This window comes from Leptonotus elevatus, chromosome 14 (assembly GCF_054856555.1).
Source record: "Leptonotus elevatus isolate MCC_2025b chromosome 14, RoL_Lele_1.0, whole genome shotgun sequence".
Classification (NCBI taxonomy): domain Eukaryota; kingdom Metazoa; phylum Chordata; class Actinopteri; order Syngnathiformes; family Syngnathidae; genus Leptonotus; species Leptonotus elevatus.
The window spans coordinates 5,622,616-5,638,964 of record NC_141252.1 but is presented as its reverse complement, the minus strand read 5'-3'; the positions used below and the strand labels follow the sequence as shown (position 1 = coordinate 5,638,964).

At 48.4% G+C, this 16,349-nt stretch overlaps 3 protein-coding genes across 6 annotated transcripts; 1 reads left to right on the top strand and 2 right to left on the bottom strand.

Annotated features, from left to right (window-relative positions):
- Window positions 1-889: 889 nt before the first annotated feature.
- On the bottom strand, window positions 890-5,755 carry LOC147162736 (uncharacterized). The gene is made up of 4 exons (XM_086093960.1): window positions 4,832-5,755; window positions 3,878-4,078; window positions 2,467-2,677; window positions 890-1,686 (listed from the first exon to the last, which is right to left on the bottom strand). Exons 1-4 carry the CDS (start codon window positions 5,535-5,537, stop codon window positions 1,434-1,436), a joined length of 1,371 nt encoding a protein of 456 aa, XP_085950086.1. The 5' UTR covers window positions 5,538-5,755; the 3' UTR covers window positions 890-1,433.
- Window positions 5,756-6,972: 1,217 nt separating this feature from the next.
- yipf6 (Yip1 domain family, member 6) lies at window positions 6,973-10,562 on the bottom strand. Its single transcript, XM_086093948.1, has 2 exons — window positions 10,001-10,562; window positions 6,973-8,250 (listed from the first exon to the last, which is right to left on the bottom strand). The coding sequence occupies exons 1-2, from the start codon at window positions 10,361-10,363 to the stop codon at window positions 7,903-7,905; spliced, it is 711 nt and encodes a 236-aa protein (XP_085950074.1). The 5' UTR covers window positions 10,364-10,562; the 3' UTR covers window positions 6,973-7,902.
- A 645-nt stretch (window positions 10,563-11,207) lies between these two features.
- Window positions 11,208-16,037, top strand: snapc1b (small nuclear RNA activating complex, polypeptide 1b). Of its 4 annotated transcripts, none has more exons than XM_086095105.1 (10): window positions 11,208-11,471; window positions 12,057-12,213; window positions 12,564-12,704; window positions 13,966-14,070; window positions 14,150-14,311; window positions 14,380-14,433; window positions 14,502-14,564; window positions 15,210-15,345; window positions 15,460-15,525; window positions 15,605-16,037. In XM_086095105.1, exons 1-10 carry the CDS (start codon window positions 11,338-11,340, stop codon window positions 15,631-15,633), a joined length of 1,047 nt encoding a protein of 348 aa, XP_085951231.1. In that variant the 5' UTR covers window positions 11,208-11,337; the 3' UTR covers window positions 15,634-16,037. The 4 variants fall into 4 exon arrangements, with proteins under 4 accessions (XP_085951231.1, XP_085951230.1, XP_085951229.1 ...); XM_086095104.1 differs by having other exon boundaries at window positions 12,504-12,704; XM_086095103.1 differs by having other exon boundaries at window positions 12,501-12,704.
- Window positions 16,038-16,349: the final 312 nt, after the last annotated feature.

The following is a 16,349-nucleotide window of genomic DNA, read 5'->3' as shown; positions in this document are numbered from 1 at the left end:
CAATGGCTCTTACAAGTGAGTCGATTATCGCAATAGACTGCGTTGAATGCACGCCATCACCCTTTTAAAACAACAAAATTGGGATATGGCGACGCTCGGAGCGTTTTGCAAACATCCCCATTTCCAAGTTCGTGATTCGTTAGCATAGCATTCGGTTCGTTTATTTAGCATAGCCCTTATTTGGATGGTCGTTCTCGCTGCTGCCGTCAATCACAGCCAGGCCCCGCCCAACCCTTTACGCAAGCCCACGGTTTCTCCAGGCAACGCCCCCTTTCAGCGGTCCATTTCAAGTCGGGTCTGGCTTCCGACCCTTTAAAGCAGGGGTGCTCAAGTTCGGTCCTCGAGAGCCCCTATCCAGCCTGTTTTCCGTGTTTCTCTCCACTAACACACCTGATTCATGATCAGGATCGTTATCAGGCTTCTGCAAAGCTTGCCGATTAGCTGAGCATTAGATTCAGCTGTGCTGCAGGAGGGAAACATGGAAAACAGGCTGGATAGGGGCTCTCGAGGACCGAACTTGAGCACCCCTGCTTTAAAGCCTAGATGTCAAACTCCGGTGCTGGAGGGCCGCAGGTTTGATTCCGATCAACTTATGCAGAGCTTGCTGACGCGCTGATCACATATCAGCTGTGTTGGAGAAGGGGAACCTCCAAAACCTGCAGGACTGTGTGACACCTTGCTTTAAAGCGCCGGCCCGCACCAACAAAGCTTGAGTTTGACGCCCCCTGGGTCCGAATCAAATGTTCCCAGATGTGTTGTGTTGCTTTAAGATCTCAACAAAACGCGAAGCGGACACGCCTCGTTTTTCTGTCATGAATCGTCATCCAGCTCAGCTGGAATTTTGTGCTACCAAATCATCTCATGCATGGAAAAAAAATAAAAATAATAATAAGGATCACATGGTTTAATGTCTTCACCTTGCGACGACAACAAATGTACAAACCCTTTTTCACCTCAGCAGTCCAATCAGGATGTAAATTCAATTGATGACGCAACGTTGTTGCGCCAACGTTGTTGCGCCAACGTTGTTGCGCCAACGTAAACGAGTCCACATGATGACGTCGACCAAAACAAAGACGGAAGCAACACATTTCAAGCTTGCAGAATTCACAAAAGAAAGAAACAACTTTTACACATTAGACGTTTGTCAAGTGTTGCTTATTTTTTTGTTCAACAATAACAAATTCCTGTCCACAATCGTTCATTCCTATATCTTGTCCCGTCCAATATCGCAGTCTCGTCTTTCCACGTGCTATGTTGTCCAGTCCTACCTTGTCAACTTATCTGGAATCATTTGTCCTGTCCTGTTCAGTCCTGCACTACCGGGTTGCAGTGTGTCTGTCTGCCTGTCTGTCTGTCTGTGAGCTCGGGTTAGAGTCATCAAGGTCTTGCGGGGCGCTTCACCGGGCGCCCCAAGTTCCAGGGTACCCCCGTCAGTCCCCCTCCCAGACGCAGTTGCACTCTCTGAGCGGGTTCCGGCGGCGCATGGCCGTCACCACGGTGATCCGGTTGGCCGACAGCTGCACCAGCTGGTCGATGAGCTCCTGGACGCAGGGGCTGGGCCACGGGTGCCCGTTCAGGTAGTCCCTCAGGATGAAGGAGCGCTCCACCAGCAGCTCCAGACGCTCCAGGTGGCGAAGACGCTGCAGGCTCAGGAGGTCCTTCTCAGGCTCGCGGCGGAAGAACCTGCCAGGGGACCGACCCGCATACATCAGCAGTGGCATTTGTCCCGTCCCGTCCCAACCCGCATTCCCCGGTCCCGTCTTGTGCAAGTGGGCAGTATAAATAGGACCCATTACAAAGTTAAGCAGAGGATCAATAATTGGATGAGGATTATTTTGGTTCCTTGGGTTTTTTAAGATTTAAGATCAATTCAATCCCACCTTGGAATCCTGAAATCTCGCCAAAAATGAAGAAAAAGAGCTTCGGGACCGAAACGAGGCACCGTTTGATTTCACGTGAATCGGTGCTCAGTAGTACAGACCCACATCGGTCCCGAAACCAAAAAAAGGACCGTCTTTGCTACCCGTCCCTAGTCTTGTGTCGTCCTGCCCAGTCTTGTCTCAACTTATCCTGTCCCGCCGTGTGTTACTTGTCCTGCATTGCCTCAACATACACTTATTGAGACCTTGTTAACTTCAATGTCTTACTTGGATGATATGATCATCACTGGAGCGTCAACTTTTTTGTGAGTCGTGTCGTCTGTCCTCGTGCCTCGTCTTTTCCAGTCCTGTCCTGTGCCGAGTGCCTTGCCCTGTCCTGTCCTAACTCAGAGTATCCCATCTTTTCCTGCCCAGTAATGTCTTTCTCGTCTTGTATTCATCTTGTTGTGTACTAGGACTGCGCCTTGCACTTTTGCAACTTTCTTGTTTTGTCCTGTGTTGTCTCAACTTGTGCTGTCCCTGCCTTCCTTTGTCCTGGCCCATAGTCTCCACTTCTCCATCATTCCGGGCCCGATCCACTCACCGTATGCGCAGCGTCCGCAGTTGAGGGAACAGCATTGGGATGCGTCGGCACAGGCTTCCGCTGGAGCGGTTCTGCTCGATGTCCAGGTGCTCCAGGGCCAGAACTTTGGGCGCGATGGAGTCCAAATCCTTCAGCGTGATGGCCACGCGCAGCGTTAGCCGCGTGACGCTAGCCGGGATGGTGGTGGTGTACAGCGACAGGGAGTTCCCGCCTGACAACAGGACGCCAAGTCAATTCTCCACCATTTTGGGAAATTCCGTTTCCCTCATGTGAATGATATGAGAACCATTTTGAAATTGTTAAAAATGTATTTTGTTTGCAGATGACACCGCTTTATTGCACACCAAGGAAAATATATATCATGTACCACAAGTAATAGAGAAAGAGTTTAAGAACATTATGAAGTGGTTCAACGCTAACACACCGTCTATAAATATGAATAAAACCAGATCTATGATTTTCAATTGCGGAAATATGGATGTCCAAGCAACAGAAATAGGAAGGACGAACAAAATGATGTTTCTACGGATTATTATCGATGAACACGGAACATGGAAAGCGCATACAGAATATGTCAAATTCAAAGTGTCACAAATTGAAGCCGCGTTACGCGAGATCAAGGAATCGTTGAACAAGAATGCTTTGTTATTGTTCGATAATTCTTTGATTGTTCCACCGATTGCGTTGAAGTGTGAGGGCGCGCCTTCACTGAACCCATTTTTCTTTTACAAGAACGTGCAATTCGTGTCGTTTTCGGACGTGGATACGGAGACCACTCATTCAACATTCATACAGCTACAAACTTTCCCACATCATCAATTGATGGCGTTTAACCGCATTTAAATATTGTATAAAGACCGTTGTGAAATCTTACCGATTAACGTGCAAATCAAATTAAAAAAAAAAAAGGGAAAGAGTACAAATGACATTTTTTCCAAACCTAAATATCGAACAAAACAATAAGAAGGATGCATTTCAACTCAAAGTGTCAGTTTGTAAAACAAAATCTTCTCAGTCTACCTGTATTATTATTATTATTTTTATGAAAGCAAAATGACTGCAAAAACATGCATAGCACAAGAACACGCAGTTGAATTCTTTGATAGAATTGTTCCATTGAAAGCGTCTGGAGCGCATTCATTTTGTGAGTGTTGATGAGCGGCAGACAGAACACGGTTCGTGAAGTGATGACATACATTTTTGAATTGTTATATTTTTGCCGTCTTGCTTACGTTGAAAAAAATGGAGGAAAAAGGAAAAGGAAAAAAATGGACAAAAACAAAGCACTTTCTTCACAATGATTTTAGTTTTTGCAAACGTACGCGTTCCGCAGAATATGTATTTTCTCCCCAATGGGACTTTTGGCGAGTTTGCCGCTGCGGGAGGTCAACGGCCGCAAACGGCGACTCACCCACGATGCTGAGGGTCTCCAGGCGTCGGAGGGGCGCCAGCCAGGACGCCAGGCGGCAGTCCAGCCCGTCGCGGATGTAGCGGTAATGCACGGTGAGCGAGCGCAGGGACGTCAAACTCCTCAGCGCGTTGTAGGGCAGGATGGTCTCGGGGTAGTCCACCAGCTCCAGACTGGTCAGGGCCGGACCCCCGTACGGCGAGCCTGAAGCACACGTACCATCGCAGGGATTGACGCAAGACGTCCATCAAGCAGACAGAAGCCAGCGTTGCGGTGCGATAATAAATAAGAATGAAAAGCATCACTACGACGAAAGCAAGTTTGCAGGAGGACTTTGTTCAAATATGTCGTCTATAAAACGGACAAACGCTATTCGGGCTTTAAGACATCATTACGCGGGCATCAATAAAAAGCTGTCCAAATACTTTTCAAAGGCAGTTTAAAAAGGCCACCATGACGACAGCCTGTGGACAGCTGGGATAGGTTCCAGCACGCCCGCCGCCCTGGTGAGGAGAACCACATTGGAAAATGGCGGATGACGCGGTCGCCGTCCCGACTGATGACAAAGCAGGCGTACTCCAATGGGCGACCAACTCGCTGCTGCGGTCGTGACGTCGCCTCGTCGTTTGTCGAAAAGCTCGCTCATGTTTCTTGAGCGTGACGCTAAGCACATTGTTTAAGTTTAAATTAAAAAAAAAAAGGTAAGCGTGTTGGTTGATCATTAAGTGCAAATGTATTTTTTGGTCTTCTGTACATAGAATCGTTCTTTAACCGAGCAAGACTATGTTTTGGCTTTTTTATTATTGGAAAGAATTTTCAGTGGGACATCCGCATACCGAATACTGATTTGGAGTCGTTTTGAGGAATCATTTGGAGCCAAGACATCTCTCCAGATAAGAAGAGCGAGCGAACCTTCGACAATATTAGGCACGCGGGCTGGGCGGCTTTTGGACCTACCCGGACGCCGCGGGTCCGACGGGCTGAGGTAGTCGTCGGGCAGGGGCTCCTGGGGCTCGCCCCGCATGCCCCACGACAGGTGCGTGAGCTTGGCCAGGCCGGTCAACATGCGGTGGAAGTCGTCCCGGGGCACCGGGCGCACGCGGTCCAGGCCGCAGCCCTCCCCCTGCTGGTGGAAGTGCAGATAGCGCAGGTTGCCGAGGCCGGCCAAGGCGCGGACCAAGTCGGCGGCCGAGCGCAGGCGCACGTTGCACACGCTCAGGTGGGTGAGCTGGGCGCTCAGGTGCGAGCCCAGGGCCGGGCCCAGCATGGGCTCGGACCAGGATGCGTCGCGCACGGCCAGCTCGCGCACGTCGGAGAACTGCAGCAGGTGGTCCAGGTACTTCTGCTTGTAGACGCGGCCGCCGTTGACGAAGGCCACGGCGCTGAGCGACGGCAGGAACTTGACCAGGCGCCGCCACTCCTTGCGGCGCAGGTGGCGCACGGCCACGCGCGTCAGCTTGCGCCGACGCAGTGTGTCCCAGAAGCCGAAGGTGTAGCGGCGCAGGTCCGACAGCACCACCGCCTGGCCCCGCCACAGGTACGGGTGGTCGGCCAGCAGGCGCAGGGCTCGGCACGAGCAGCGCACCGCCTGCATGTCAGCGGGGCCCAGGAAGCTCAGCACCGACACCCACAGCTCCGGGGGCAGCGGCGGCAGGTCCGACATGACGGCTGGCTCGCCGGCTAAGGCCCGCGACGGGAGGCCTCGGTGGGCGCTGTCGTCGGCTCGTGCCGCTCAAACGTCATCGCCGTCGGGCTCCTTCTCAAGTCAATGTTGCTTGTCGGACTTGGCGGCGGCAGTGAACGCGACGCTGGCTTTTTCGCTCTCCATTGTCCCCAAGCCGGAAAGTGACGCCGCGTCGCCGGACGTGACGGCAATTCCAGAAGCAGCCTTTTTTTTTCTTCTTCGACGACCGCATTGGCGCCACCCGCACGCAGGAGGCCTCTCGCGGCGGAAGCCAGAGGGCAGCCATCTTACGTTGCCACTTTTACCGTCAGCTTTGTGGCACAGTGCGCGTTTTACGCTGCAGTCAGAGTACCTACAATTTCTCAGCATGGTGAATTGCGACTCGCGGAGGTTAGCTTTACATTTCACAGCGACCCCCCCCCCCCAACAGAAAAAAACAACTTTCATTGTTGATGGTTCTGACAACATGATCCAGACCAATCTTTGAGTCGCACCCGGAAATACACCTTAGAAAATGACACGTCTTTTTTCTTAGCAATGAAATGTAGCCAAAAAGTAGTGCTTCTCCCAGATGTATTGGTACAAAATGTGTTACGCGGTGGCATTTTCACCACAGAGGCAGAAAATAACGTGAAAACGCAGCAAATAAATTATTCAAGTTAGGCAGCCTTAGTAAGTAGCAACGTAAGATGACCGCTGGTGGCTTCACGTCTCCCAACAGCGACATAACTGACGTTGGCATCCAACATATGCACCCGCACCTTTATTTTGTATTTTTTGTGTAACTCAGAACAACTTTATGACAACTTTCTGCGTCAAGAGACGTAAATGTGATTCCTTTCGATCACAGGAAAAGGCAGCGTCTTCACTGTTCATAATTACTATAATAACCTTTGTTGTTGGTAATCAAGATAAATTAGCAGTTTGTTTGGTTTACTTACTTTACTTGGTTAAAGGGGTAGGACCTGATCCGTTTATACTTCTTCCTCTTTTTCTAACATGTATGTGTAAATGCGCAGCTTATGGCTGGGTGATTTTGAACCACTGCGAAACTTTCTGATGTTGCGTTTATTGGTTTGTATGTTTTGAATATTTTGTCTTTACACATGTACTTCTATAACCAGTGTGTGTGTGTATATATATATATATATATATATATATATATATAGATTATATATATATATATAGATTATATATATATATATATTTATATATATATATATATAGATTATATATATATATATATATATATATAGATTATATATATATATATATATATATATATAGATTATATATATACTAAAAAAAAAAAATTCAAAACAATTGGATGGAAACCTGTATATATATATTATATATATATATATATATATATATATATATATATAAAAAAATACAAATACCAATCTTGACTCTATTGTAATGTCTTAAAGCATGTTTATTGAACAATTTGTCAGACTTTTCAAAATGTGTTTTTTTTTAATCTTGGACAATTGACATACCTTTAAATTTCTAACAAAACGTTCAGAGAGCTCCCAAGGTTATCAGTACGCCTTAAAAAAGTTAAATGGAAACTTAAGCAAGTAAATATCATAGATCTCTCTATAGTTTTCTACCCTAAATATTTTTCCCCAAAATGTAAAAAATACCTACAACCTTAAAACATTCACATTTCTTTGTTTTATTGCTGAACAAAAACAAATGGTTCAGAAGGTAAGTAAAGAATTGGACGAGAAATATTTCCTTTTTGGGGGGGGGGGGGGCAAAATTGCATGGTGAGGGAGCGAAAATAACCTTCACTAAAGAAATGAAAGCCCCCTCTGCCGAGTTTGCCATTACTGTGTATGCACTTTAGTTCATCTTGACCGCTAAATGTCGGAGGGTGCTGCTGGTCGCATTTCGTGAGCGGGGAGGGGCGTGCCACGGTAAGGTCAATTGTTGCGGCCCGATTGTTCCCCAAGTCCCGGCAACGGCAACACGACAAGCACAGAGTTGACGCCATTTCAGCATGTGTACCAAAGTGTTAGCCCCCGGCGCTAATCAGCAGCTCTCAGCAGTCCTCCAAATAATAAGTCAATCAAATTTCCCCTGCACGTCCGATACGTTCATATTGGACCCATTTGCCAATCCATCAATGGGACGACCGACGACGCAATGCGTCGCATGTTGGATTGTAGCATCTGTGTGCGCGTGGAGGTCCGGTCCTGGCCCGGTGAGTGACGTGGGCGCCAGCGGGTGAGAGTGAAATGTTTGCCTTTAAAGGGGCAAATCCAAACTTTTCACGGTCAGACAAAGTGAAGAACCTTTTGCGACAAACCCTCAGCCTTTGGTCCTTTCGCCGGCTTTTCTAGTGCGCCGGCGAGAAGGTGAGGATCATCCAGCCGATGACAAAGTAGAAGAGGAAGACAGGGTAGACCACCAGGCCCTTGCGGTCGGGCGGCTGGCTGCCGGCCAGGAAGGCGGCAGAGGCGAAGGCGGACCAGCCGAAGGCCGCCGTCACGGCCGCCAGCCGTATGGCGAAACCCACGGCGCCGCCGCTGCCCAACAGGACCAGGCGGCACACCACCATGGCCATCGTCAGCGGCAGGATGCAGTAGCCCAGCACGCACAGACTCTGGAAGAAGGAGATGGTGCCGCCCAGAAGCTTGGAGTTGAGCGTGATGACGATGGAGCCCAGCCACACGATGACAAACACCTGCGGAAGCGCACACACGCATGCGCGCCGTCAAGACTCCGCCTACAATATCAGACATTTTTGTTTGGAACCTTTTCTTTTTTTTTGCTTGGACTTTTCCGGCGTAAACTTGCAACTAGTCGCTAACGCGAGACATGCTAAAGCTGCGGGCGGCGCTGAATGCTGCCAACGGGCGCCGTATGTCAGCACTGGTGTTTTGGCGCCTTTAATTAGCAATTGAAGTGGTCGTCACGGATATTAAATATGGTTTCTTTTTTAATAATCATTTTGACTTTTGCATAAACAATATGATTTGACAAGGTAAACAATATATACGCATGCCGTTTCTTTAGAACAAAACCAAATACTGCTCATCGGAAAAAAGGAATTGAAATCTTATAATAATCTTTTTGTTTGATGGTACTGGTTATATGAATTTTGAAAAGTATTGAAATGGGTTTGTACCCATTTTTGTTTGTATTTGAAATAAAAATACTATTTAAAAACCCCATTCACGCGGGAGACTCCCACATTTTCAACCTCGTCTCCCAGGTGCGTCCCGATCTGTTATTCCTCCCGCTCATCTCCAGATTTGACAGCCAAGTAAAGCCTTCACATTGTGAAGAATATTTGGCAACAACTTCAAAATAAACCTTCTCTTCGCAAATCATCAATGCACAGCAATGCCTCGCTCGGTACGCATTTGATCTTGAAGTTGTTCCCGGCAGACGACGGATGACTTGACTCGTCATAAACGATGACGACCGACGTCAACAGCACGACGTTGTCCTGAAATCACGCTCAATCGCCAATTAAGGGTGCTAAAAAAAGACTTCATCACGCTGACATTGTATTGCACGTAGTGTTGTTCAAATGAAAGCGCTACCTCGAAGCGAGCGTCGAACTTCCTGAATCACACCGCTTCGGAATTGCGCTTCGGCGCTTGTATCGTTCGGCAAGTATCGCGTGACCGATGGCGTTCGAAGCTTCGTACGTCACAGCGCGTATTGACGACCCGAAACGCTTTAGTGACCCGTGGCACTTGAAAGGAAGCCTTAAAGGTTCACAAAGCTTCACCCGCACATCTCTAATTGCACGGCACCTGTTGCCAGTGTTTAGTGGCGCAAGCGGCTAACTTGGAGAGCCATCGGATTGGCAGTCAGCCTGACATTGGTTGCCGTTCCGACTGATCACTTTCACGACACGGCCTTAGGAATATGTGCCTTTTTCGTCTGCAAAATCGCAAATGTTCTGACCTCACTTTGTCTCATGCAATCGAATCGACGGGAAGAGATTTGTCGAAAAGTTTTTAGACAGGAACGCCGTGTGCTGATAGGCAGAAGTTACATTTAAGCTAAAAAGAAAGAAAGAAGATGAACTGATAATGAAAATCAGTTGGCCAATCATTATTAAGTTTGTGTTGTCTTCTGTATTCGTCATTTGTTTTTGTTTTTACCAAGCACCAACCGATATTTTCATTGATATTTCAATCCCTGATTATTCAATCTCATTTTCAGTAGGATATCCAAATACCCAAAGATTCAACAGATGCAGCCCTCAGGGGCATTCACGCCTGGGAATAGTTGAAGGATGATGCATTTTCGATGACACAATTTGTCTTCAAGATAAGCCCAGAAATATTTAAAACTCAAAATAACTTTTCCTCCCTTCCCTTCTCAGACGCTGTGAGTCGACGGAGTTCGATGACTTGCATTCACGCACCGAGTTTGGTGTGGACGTGCGCGTGGAAGTTGCGGTCGGGCCGACCTACCTCCGCGAACTGCGGCCCCGCCTGTTCGCCGGAGCGGGCCGCCGCACCGCCCTGGAGGAGCAGCGCCAAGGTGACGCAGAGCAGCAGCGGGCCCCACAGGTCCCAGTCCCGCAGCAGCTCCGAACTCTGCTTGGGGTACAGCACGTGCACGAACTTCTTGGCCACCGCGCGCAGGTCCCTCAGGATGGTCTCTTTCACCGGCTCGTCCAGCGTCGACAGTTCGTCGTCGTCCCCCGCGCCGCCGGCCAAGGACGACGACGAGTCCACCGGGACGGAGATGTCGCCCTCCACGGGGGTGTCCTCCGGAACAGACACCGACGCAAGGCCGGCGAACGGGCGGCTGACGTCCGCCACGGCCGACATTTTGCTGCTGGCGGGAAACGGCACGATTGCGATTCGATTCTCTCTGCGCTTCTTGGTCGGGTTCAACGACACAAGACGTCAAGTAATTGCTGTACAAAACAAAGACCGACTTGATTTCGTTTGGCTCCACGTCAGCCGGAGATTGTTTACTTCCGCTTCCTGTTGCCGTTGTGGCTGCTTCTTCTTCTTCTTCTTCTTCTTCTTCTTCTTCTTCTTTGATTTGCGCTCGCCGCTTGGCAACAGCGTTTATGCGCAATACCGCCATCTAACGGACTGCAGTGGAAACTAGTGGAGCAACTTTGTTACGCAGCCAAACTCGAGTGCCAAAACTAAAATACATAACGTTGAAAATAAATAAATAATACCCTGAAATGTGTAACAATCCGTAGTATGACACCGCGCCTCTTTTTTTTTTGTTATATATATATATATATGTATATATATATATATATATATATATATATATATATATATATATATATATATATATATATTTTTTTTTTTGCTTTGGACCTGTTAATGCACATAATTGTACGCTTACCCGTGACGCATGATAGCGCCAAGAAACATATTTTGTCTTTCAATAAAGTGAGTTACATGTCAGCCCATTTTTGCTCCCTATTTGACTATCCAGTAGCGCCCGTCCATGACTGTACTCGGCCCAAACCATCACGCACGTGATTTGTTACGCGCGTTGCAAAATATTCAATATTTCAGAGCACATTTATTTGTATACTGAGGTGTTTATTTAATTTAGTCTCGCTGCTACGAAATCATTAACGTATTTGACAAAATCTCTCTTTTCCGAGTTCCGTGGACGTCTCCGTGTCGCTAGACAGTGACGTCATAGACACTGGACGTTTTCATCAACATTGCAGTAAGCCGAGCATCCATAACTAGCTTATCTTAATAAAATAAAAAAAAGAAAACAACGCTTTCAAGATGTAGTTGCGTTTATTAATTGGAGTTTGAAGATGAATTCGGCGTGGAACCAACACGTTGGTTGGGATTGCGAGGAGCTGCTCGCTCGCTTCCAACAAACGGATTCTGTCCGCTTTGAGGTTTTCTCCAAATTCTGGAGGGAAATGAAGTTTGGACATATATTTTTGTAAGTTCACACTTAAACGCACATGACATTGTTTTTGTAAGTTCACACTTAAACGCACATGACATTGTTTTTACCCCCTCATAACTATGTACAATTTAAGCGACGGACGGATGGACTGAAAGAAGTGGTTCACATTTCTCTGGTAACTTTAAACGTACGTATTCGAGTGATGAAAGCTTGTAAATGCAAATCGATCATAAGTAATAATAATCAATAATGAAATATACACTGTGGCGTTTTTGCACTTCTCCAGATGATTTCCAAGCATTTTCTTTTCTGGGGGTAACAATAGCCGAAATAATTTGCCCAAAACGCAGTGGTTATTTTGCCGGCACCGGTACCACCGGGATTTTTCCTGGAATCGCGCGCGAGATAACAAAATGCGTGGCAGCTCGCGCCGTAGTATGTAAATTTAGAAAGCAACGAGTTAATTTTTTTTTAAATGCGAGGAGTCAAAAGTACTGATGAGTTTGTTTTAAAAGTGAAGCGTGACATTCAAACGTCCCCAGAAAAATACTCTGCGACGTTCCATCACGTGAACCACCACATCGAGATTCCAAGGTTCGAATGTGTTTGGCGTTTCAGTGGCGCTGCCGGTTGCGAGAAGCGAGCGTTCAGCCGTCTGGTGTTGGATGTGGCGGCGGTCTACTTCCTGCCCCCCTTCAGCTTCCAGATCCGAGCGGGTGGTCTTTACCTGCTCTACAGCCTCTACAACTGCCAAAGCGCCTCGCCGCCCGTCCGGGTGAGTATCGGCGGCGGGCGGCCCTGCCCGGCCCGGCCTCGCCCGCTTGTGGACCACGACCGCTACTTTGTCGTTGGCTCTACGTGTGCTTGCTTTTATAGCACGAAATCAATCAATACGACACCTTCGATTGTTTCTCAATCGTGCTAAATGGGAATGAATATTTTAGCCCATCTCTCAAATAAATGCATATAAAAGTTGTGACGCAATGACTTTGTTGTTGTTTCATTGATTCCGTCATGATAGTGCGTCCATCCATATTTAGTTGTGTTTGCCGTTTGTGCGAGTTGACGGCGGAAAGGGAAGCGTCGGCATTAACCGGAGAAGCGCCTCGGCGTGTGCGCGTGCAGATCCGCCTGGCGCTGAAGGACTGGGAGGACGTCCTGACCTTTGAGAAGGACGCCTTGGGGGCGCGGCATCTGGACGTCGTCTTCATCCTGCGACGGCTGCTCTTCCGGAAAGCCTTCCACTTCAGCGCCATGCCCGCGTTGGTGAGCTGAGCCGTCGCATCGCCGCCGCCATCTTCTTCTTCTACTCGCAAAGTCGGCGAGCACTCTTTCAAAGAACTCCTTCTGTTCGGACCCTTTCTGTACAGCAAGCGAGCATTGAATGCGCTTGACTTGAAGTGTCGCGGCGGCCGGCGAGTACGGCGAATCGGAGCCGGCAAAAATGACATCGTCGCCAAATAGCATATGGCGGCCGTCCACTGGCGCGTCGACGCTCGCTACCACTTTTGTGACCACGTTCCCCGAGAAGGGATGGGCCGTGCCGGCGACCGATCCTCGTCTACGCGTAGTATTGCGCGTCTGCAATCGCCAATCGTCAATAATTGCTCTCCGTTCAAGTCAATTGTTTGATTTGACTTTGTTGAACTTGAGCAAGAATCGTCAGAAGGCAGAAAAGCAACATTAGTCGACGCACACTCGTTTTGACAAACGGCAATAAAAACGTTACGATGGCCGAAAAACAAACAAACGTCTTTTTTGGATGGTCTCTTTTTGCTTTCTTTTTTAAACACGCCTCACCGGCAGGCTTATTGTTCTTTGGTCATTTGAGTTTGTTTTTTATTTTGTTTTGATCATTGGTTTTGTGAATTTAGTTCTGTTAGTTTTTATTAGTTTGAGTTGTTCAAAAAGTGCTTAGTTTGAGTTTAGTTTCAGTATTTTTTTAATGTGTACGACTTTTTAATAAAGACCATTCAAATGAAAAAAGTAACTCATTTACGAGTGAAAAGAAAAATCAGGCGAGGCAAAAGTCAAGCGTGCAAAATTGGAGCGACGTCTTCCGAAGGTGCGTTTCGATTGGCTGCCGCTCGATGACGTCACTTTCAAACGCCCAAATAAAAAAACTTCAGGTCACGTCGAAAATCATCCCCAAAGTCTCACGGATTGAAATAAAACAAAGGACATTTTTGCTGCAATTACACTTTTGTAAATGTAAAATGTTTTGTCAGTTTTGGTTTTGTTAACGTGAACTAAAATAAGCTTACATCCACGGTCGCTAAAAAAACGGCGAGCTTATACTTGGTTTAATTTTTTTAACGGTCGTTCAAAAACCAACAAATAATCAGCCTTACGACATCCGTGTTTTTTTCCTGCCGCGCCAACGTGCGGGTTCCGACGCGGTTAGCGTCCAATCTGCGGGCCTTCCGAGCCACGGCCTCACGGCGAAGTAGCCGTCTGGCCGCCATCCGCTTTCAGTCCCGCTACGGACGTCTTTGATGAGCGGCCATGTTGTTTTTTGCGCCGGCAGCTGACGTTCAGGAGGAGCAAGAAGGAGGCTCGATCTCATCTGCGGAACGCGTTCGTGGCGAAGGCGTGCGGCCCTCACCGGCTCATCGACCGAGACACGATGGAGGTGAGTGGCGGCGGCGGCGGCGGCCGGCATTGCTCGGGCGCGACGGCTCGCTGTCACGCTGCCGGCGTTGCGCCCTCAGGAGCTGTCCAACGTCCACCGGCTGTACCAGCAGCTCAAGTCGTCCGTCTACTCGCAAGCGCAGCGGGACCGCCTGGGGATGGACTTGATCGGCAAAAACCTGCCGGCGCGGCTGCGAGGACACGTCGTGACGTTCCACGACTGGCAGAAGAGGCAGCGGCAGGTGATCGCGACGCACGTTTGGGCGCCGCCTCTTTGTCGCACCCTAACGTGCGGCATACCTTTTGTCAGGACGGGAGCGATTTGGACGAGGACGTCGGCGAGGGGACGTCTCGGCGGGCTGAGGTGCGGCCATGTTGCCTTTTGGACGCCGGCGAACCCGTCTTGACCGGATTGTCTCTCGGTGTGTTCAGAGTTCCAGAAGAGCTCAACTGCTGACGTCCATCAAGTCCAAAGCCTACGGTCAAGCAGCTGAGGTTCGTCATCGTCACGCCGCGTAGTTCGGGACCGAGCCGATCCATTGGACGGCCCCTATCGGCCCGTTTCAAAATCGGCCGCAAATTGGCAGCCACAAATGCCGTCCGGCGTTGGACCCGCTTTGTTATTTTGTCCGACTCATGCATATTCATGAGATGGACCCTGTTGCAATTCTGCTTCCTGTTTGCCGCCGGAGAAAGTTCAGACTCGTGATTTTTTAGTTTGACTTCAAACCCTGTATCAATTCTTTCAGAACATTGAATTTTAAGGGGCCATTTTGTTTTCTATCTGACCATTTTCTTGAAATGTTATTTTCTTACATTTAGGACTTGACTTCATTCAGAATCGTTTTAATTTGGCAATGATTAAATTCGATGTTGAAAATATTTTCATCCTTGCTGATGTCAATGTTTGTGCAAAATTGACTTTGGAATTCAATATTTGTGAACTTTTTATCATTCGTTGCCATCGGATTGAATTCAAACGAATGGAAATCAAATGGAAAGGATCCGGAAACGGAATCCATTGAGGAAATTGGAATCGGCAGCCAACCCTGTTGTCGATTCCGTCGCGTTGGGCTTTTGGTGGACGCGTTTCCCGCCGGCGTCTGTGGATCATTGCTGGTGTGGCGTTTGCATGTGCAGGTGCGCAAGTCCCGCCGCCATCGGCAGGTGGAAGTGGACGTGAGCGAGCAGTCGGGCCCCGCCCTTCCAAAAGTACGCAGCAGGTCCAGCAAAATGTCACTCAAAGCCAGAACCAAGCGGAACCTTCGCATTGGAGGCAAGTGCTTTGAAACGCGGGGATCTATTGTCTGGTATCGGCGGGCTTGACGAGCAGCCGATACGCCCAAGCAAAATGACGATTGAGCGTTTGTGATTTTGTGTCGGCCGTCAGGCGACCAAGCCGCCGCGTCCACTCGCATCCATCGTCTGAGCGTCCTGGACGCCGAGCGCCCCGAAGGTATCGCCCGCCCGCATCTTCGTCGTCATCATCGTCATCGTCATCGTCGTCATCTCACGCTTTTCTTTTGTCTTTTCAGCCAACAAGGAAGAAAATGCAGCCGAGTGACGTTCGGATATCGTGACATCAACATTCATATGTGCTGAGAAGAAAACATCAAAGAGCGTCCGTCCGTCAGATCTGCAAAAATGTGTTGACCACGATATGTTGAAGTCACCGAAGCAGGAACTTTTGTCATATTTGTGGTCACACACAAAAATTCTCCCACTTTTCGAAAAGTCCAATGGACGCCGTTCATGAAACGATGACAACTCAATTGACGATTTTGTCAGCGACTAAAACAACAAAGTGACGAAAATTGCCCAAATCCAACGCGAAGAAAGCAGCAATGAAATGTGAGAAGGAAAAAAAGAAAAGCTGGGAAACTTTTGTTCAAAAATGTTTGCATTCATTGTAGGAACTTTTTATTTAGTTTTTATGATTGTCAGGAATAAAGACACCGTTGTGTTCAATTGTCTTGTTGCAAATAGCAGCTCTGGCCTCGTGGTAGCGTGTCTGCCCTGAGACTGGGAGGTCGCGGGTTCAAGCCCTGGCCAAGTCATGCCCAAGACTCTAGAAATGGGACCCGTCCCTGCTTGACACTCAGCATTAAGGCTTGGAATTGGGGGAGGGGGTTCGATTACCAAATGGGTTTCCAGGGGCGTGTCCTCGACATAACAGCAGCGCCGTCGGGAACGGGTTGAGTTTAGGGCCGTGTTTGTCACTATCCAGCCATGTCTCCCTATTCCACACGCAGCTGATTCCAATGACTGCTCATCAGCAAG

Coding starts and splice junctions, on each gene's coding strand:
- LOC147162736 (XM_086093960.1), bottom strand. CDS start 5,537: ATGTCGGACCTGCCGCCGCTGCCCCCGGAGCTGTGGGTGTCGGTGCTG. Junction 4,079..4,831: donor GTCGGACCCGCGGCGTCCGG/GTAGGTCCAAAA, acceptor CGTGTGCTTCAG/GCTCGCCGTACGGGGGTCCG. Junction 1,687..2,466: donor CTGCGGACGCTGCGCATACG/GTGAGTGGATCG, acceptor GTCCCCTGGCAG/GTTCTTCCGCCGCGAGCCTG.
- yipf6 (XM_086093948.1), bottom strand. CDS start 10,363: ATGTCGGCCGTGGCGGACGTCAGCCGCCCGTTCGCCGGCCTTGCGTCG. Junction 8,251..10,000: donor CGGGGCCGCAGTTCGCGGAG/GTAGGTCGGCCC, acceptor GCGCTTCCGCAG/GTGTTTGTCATCGTGTGGCT.
- snapc1b (XM_086095103.1), top strand. CDS start 11,338: ATGAATTCGGCGTGGAACCAACACGTTGGTTGGGATTGCGAGGAGCTG. Junction 11,472..12,056: donor AAGTTTGGACATATATTTTT/GTAAGTTCACAC, acceptor TTGGCGTTTCAG/TGGCGCTGCCGGTTGCGAGA. Junction 14,434..14,501: donor GGACGTCTCGGCGGGCTGAG/GTGCGGCCATGT, acceptor CGGTGTGTTCAG/AGTTCCAGAAGAGCTCAACT.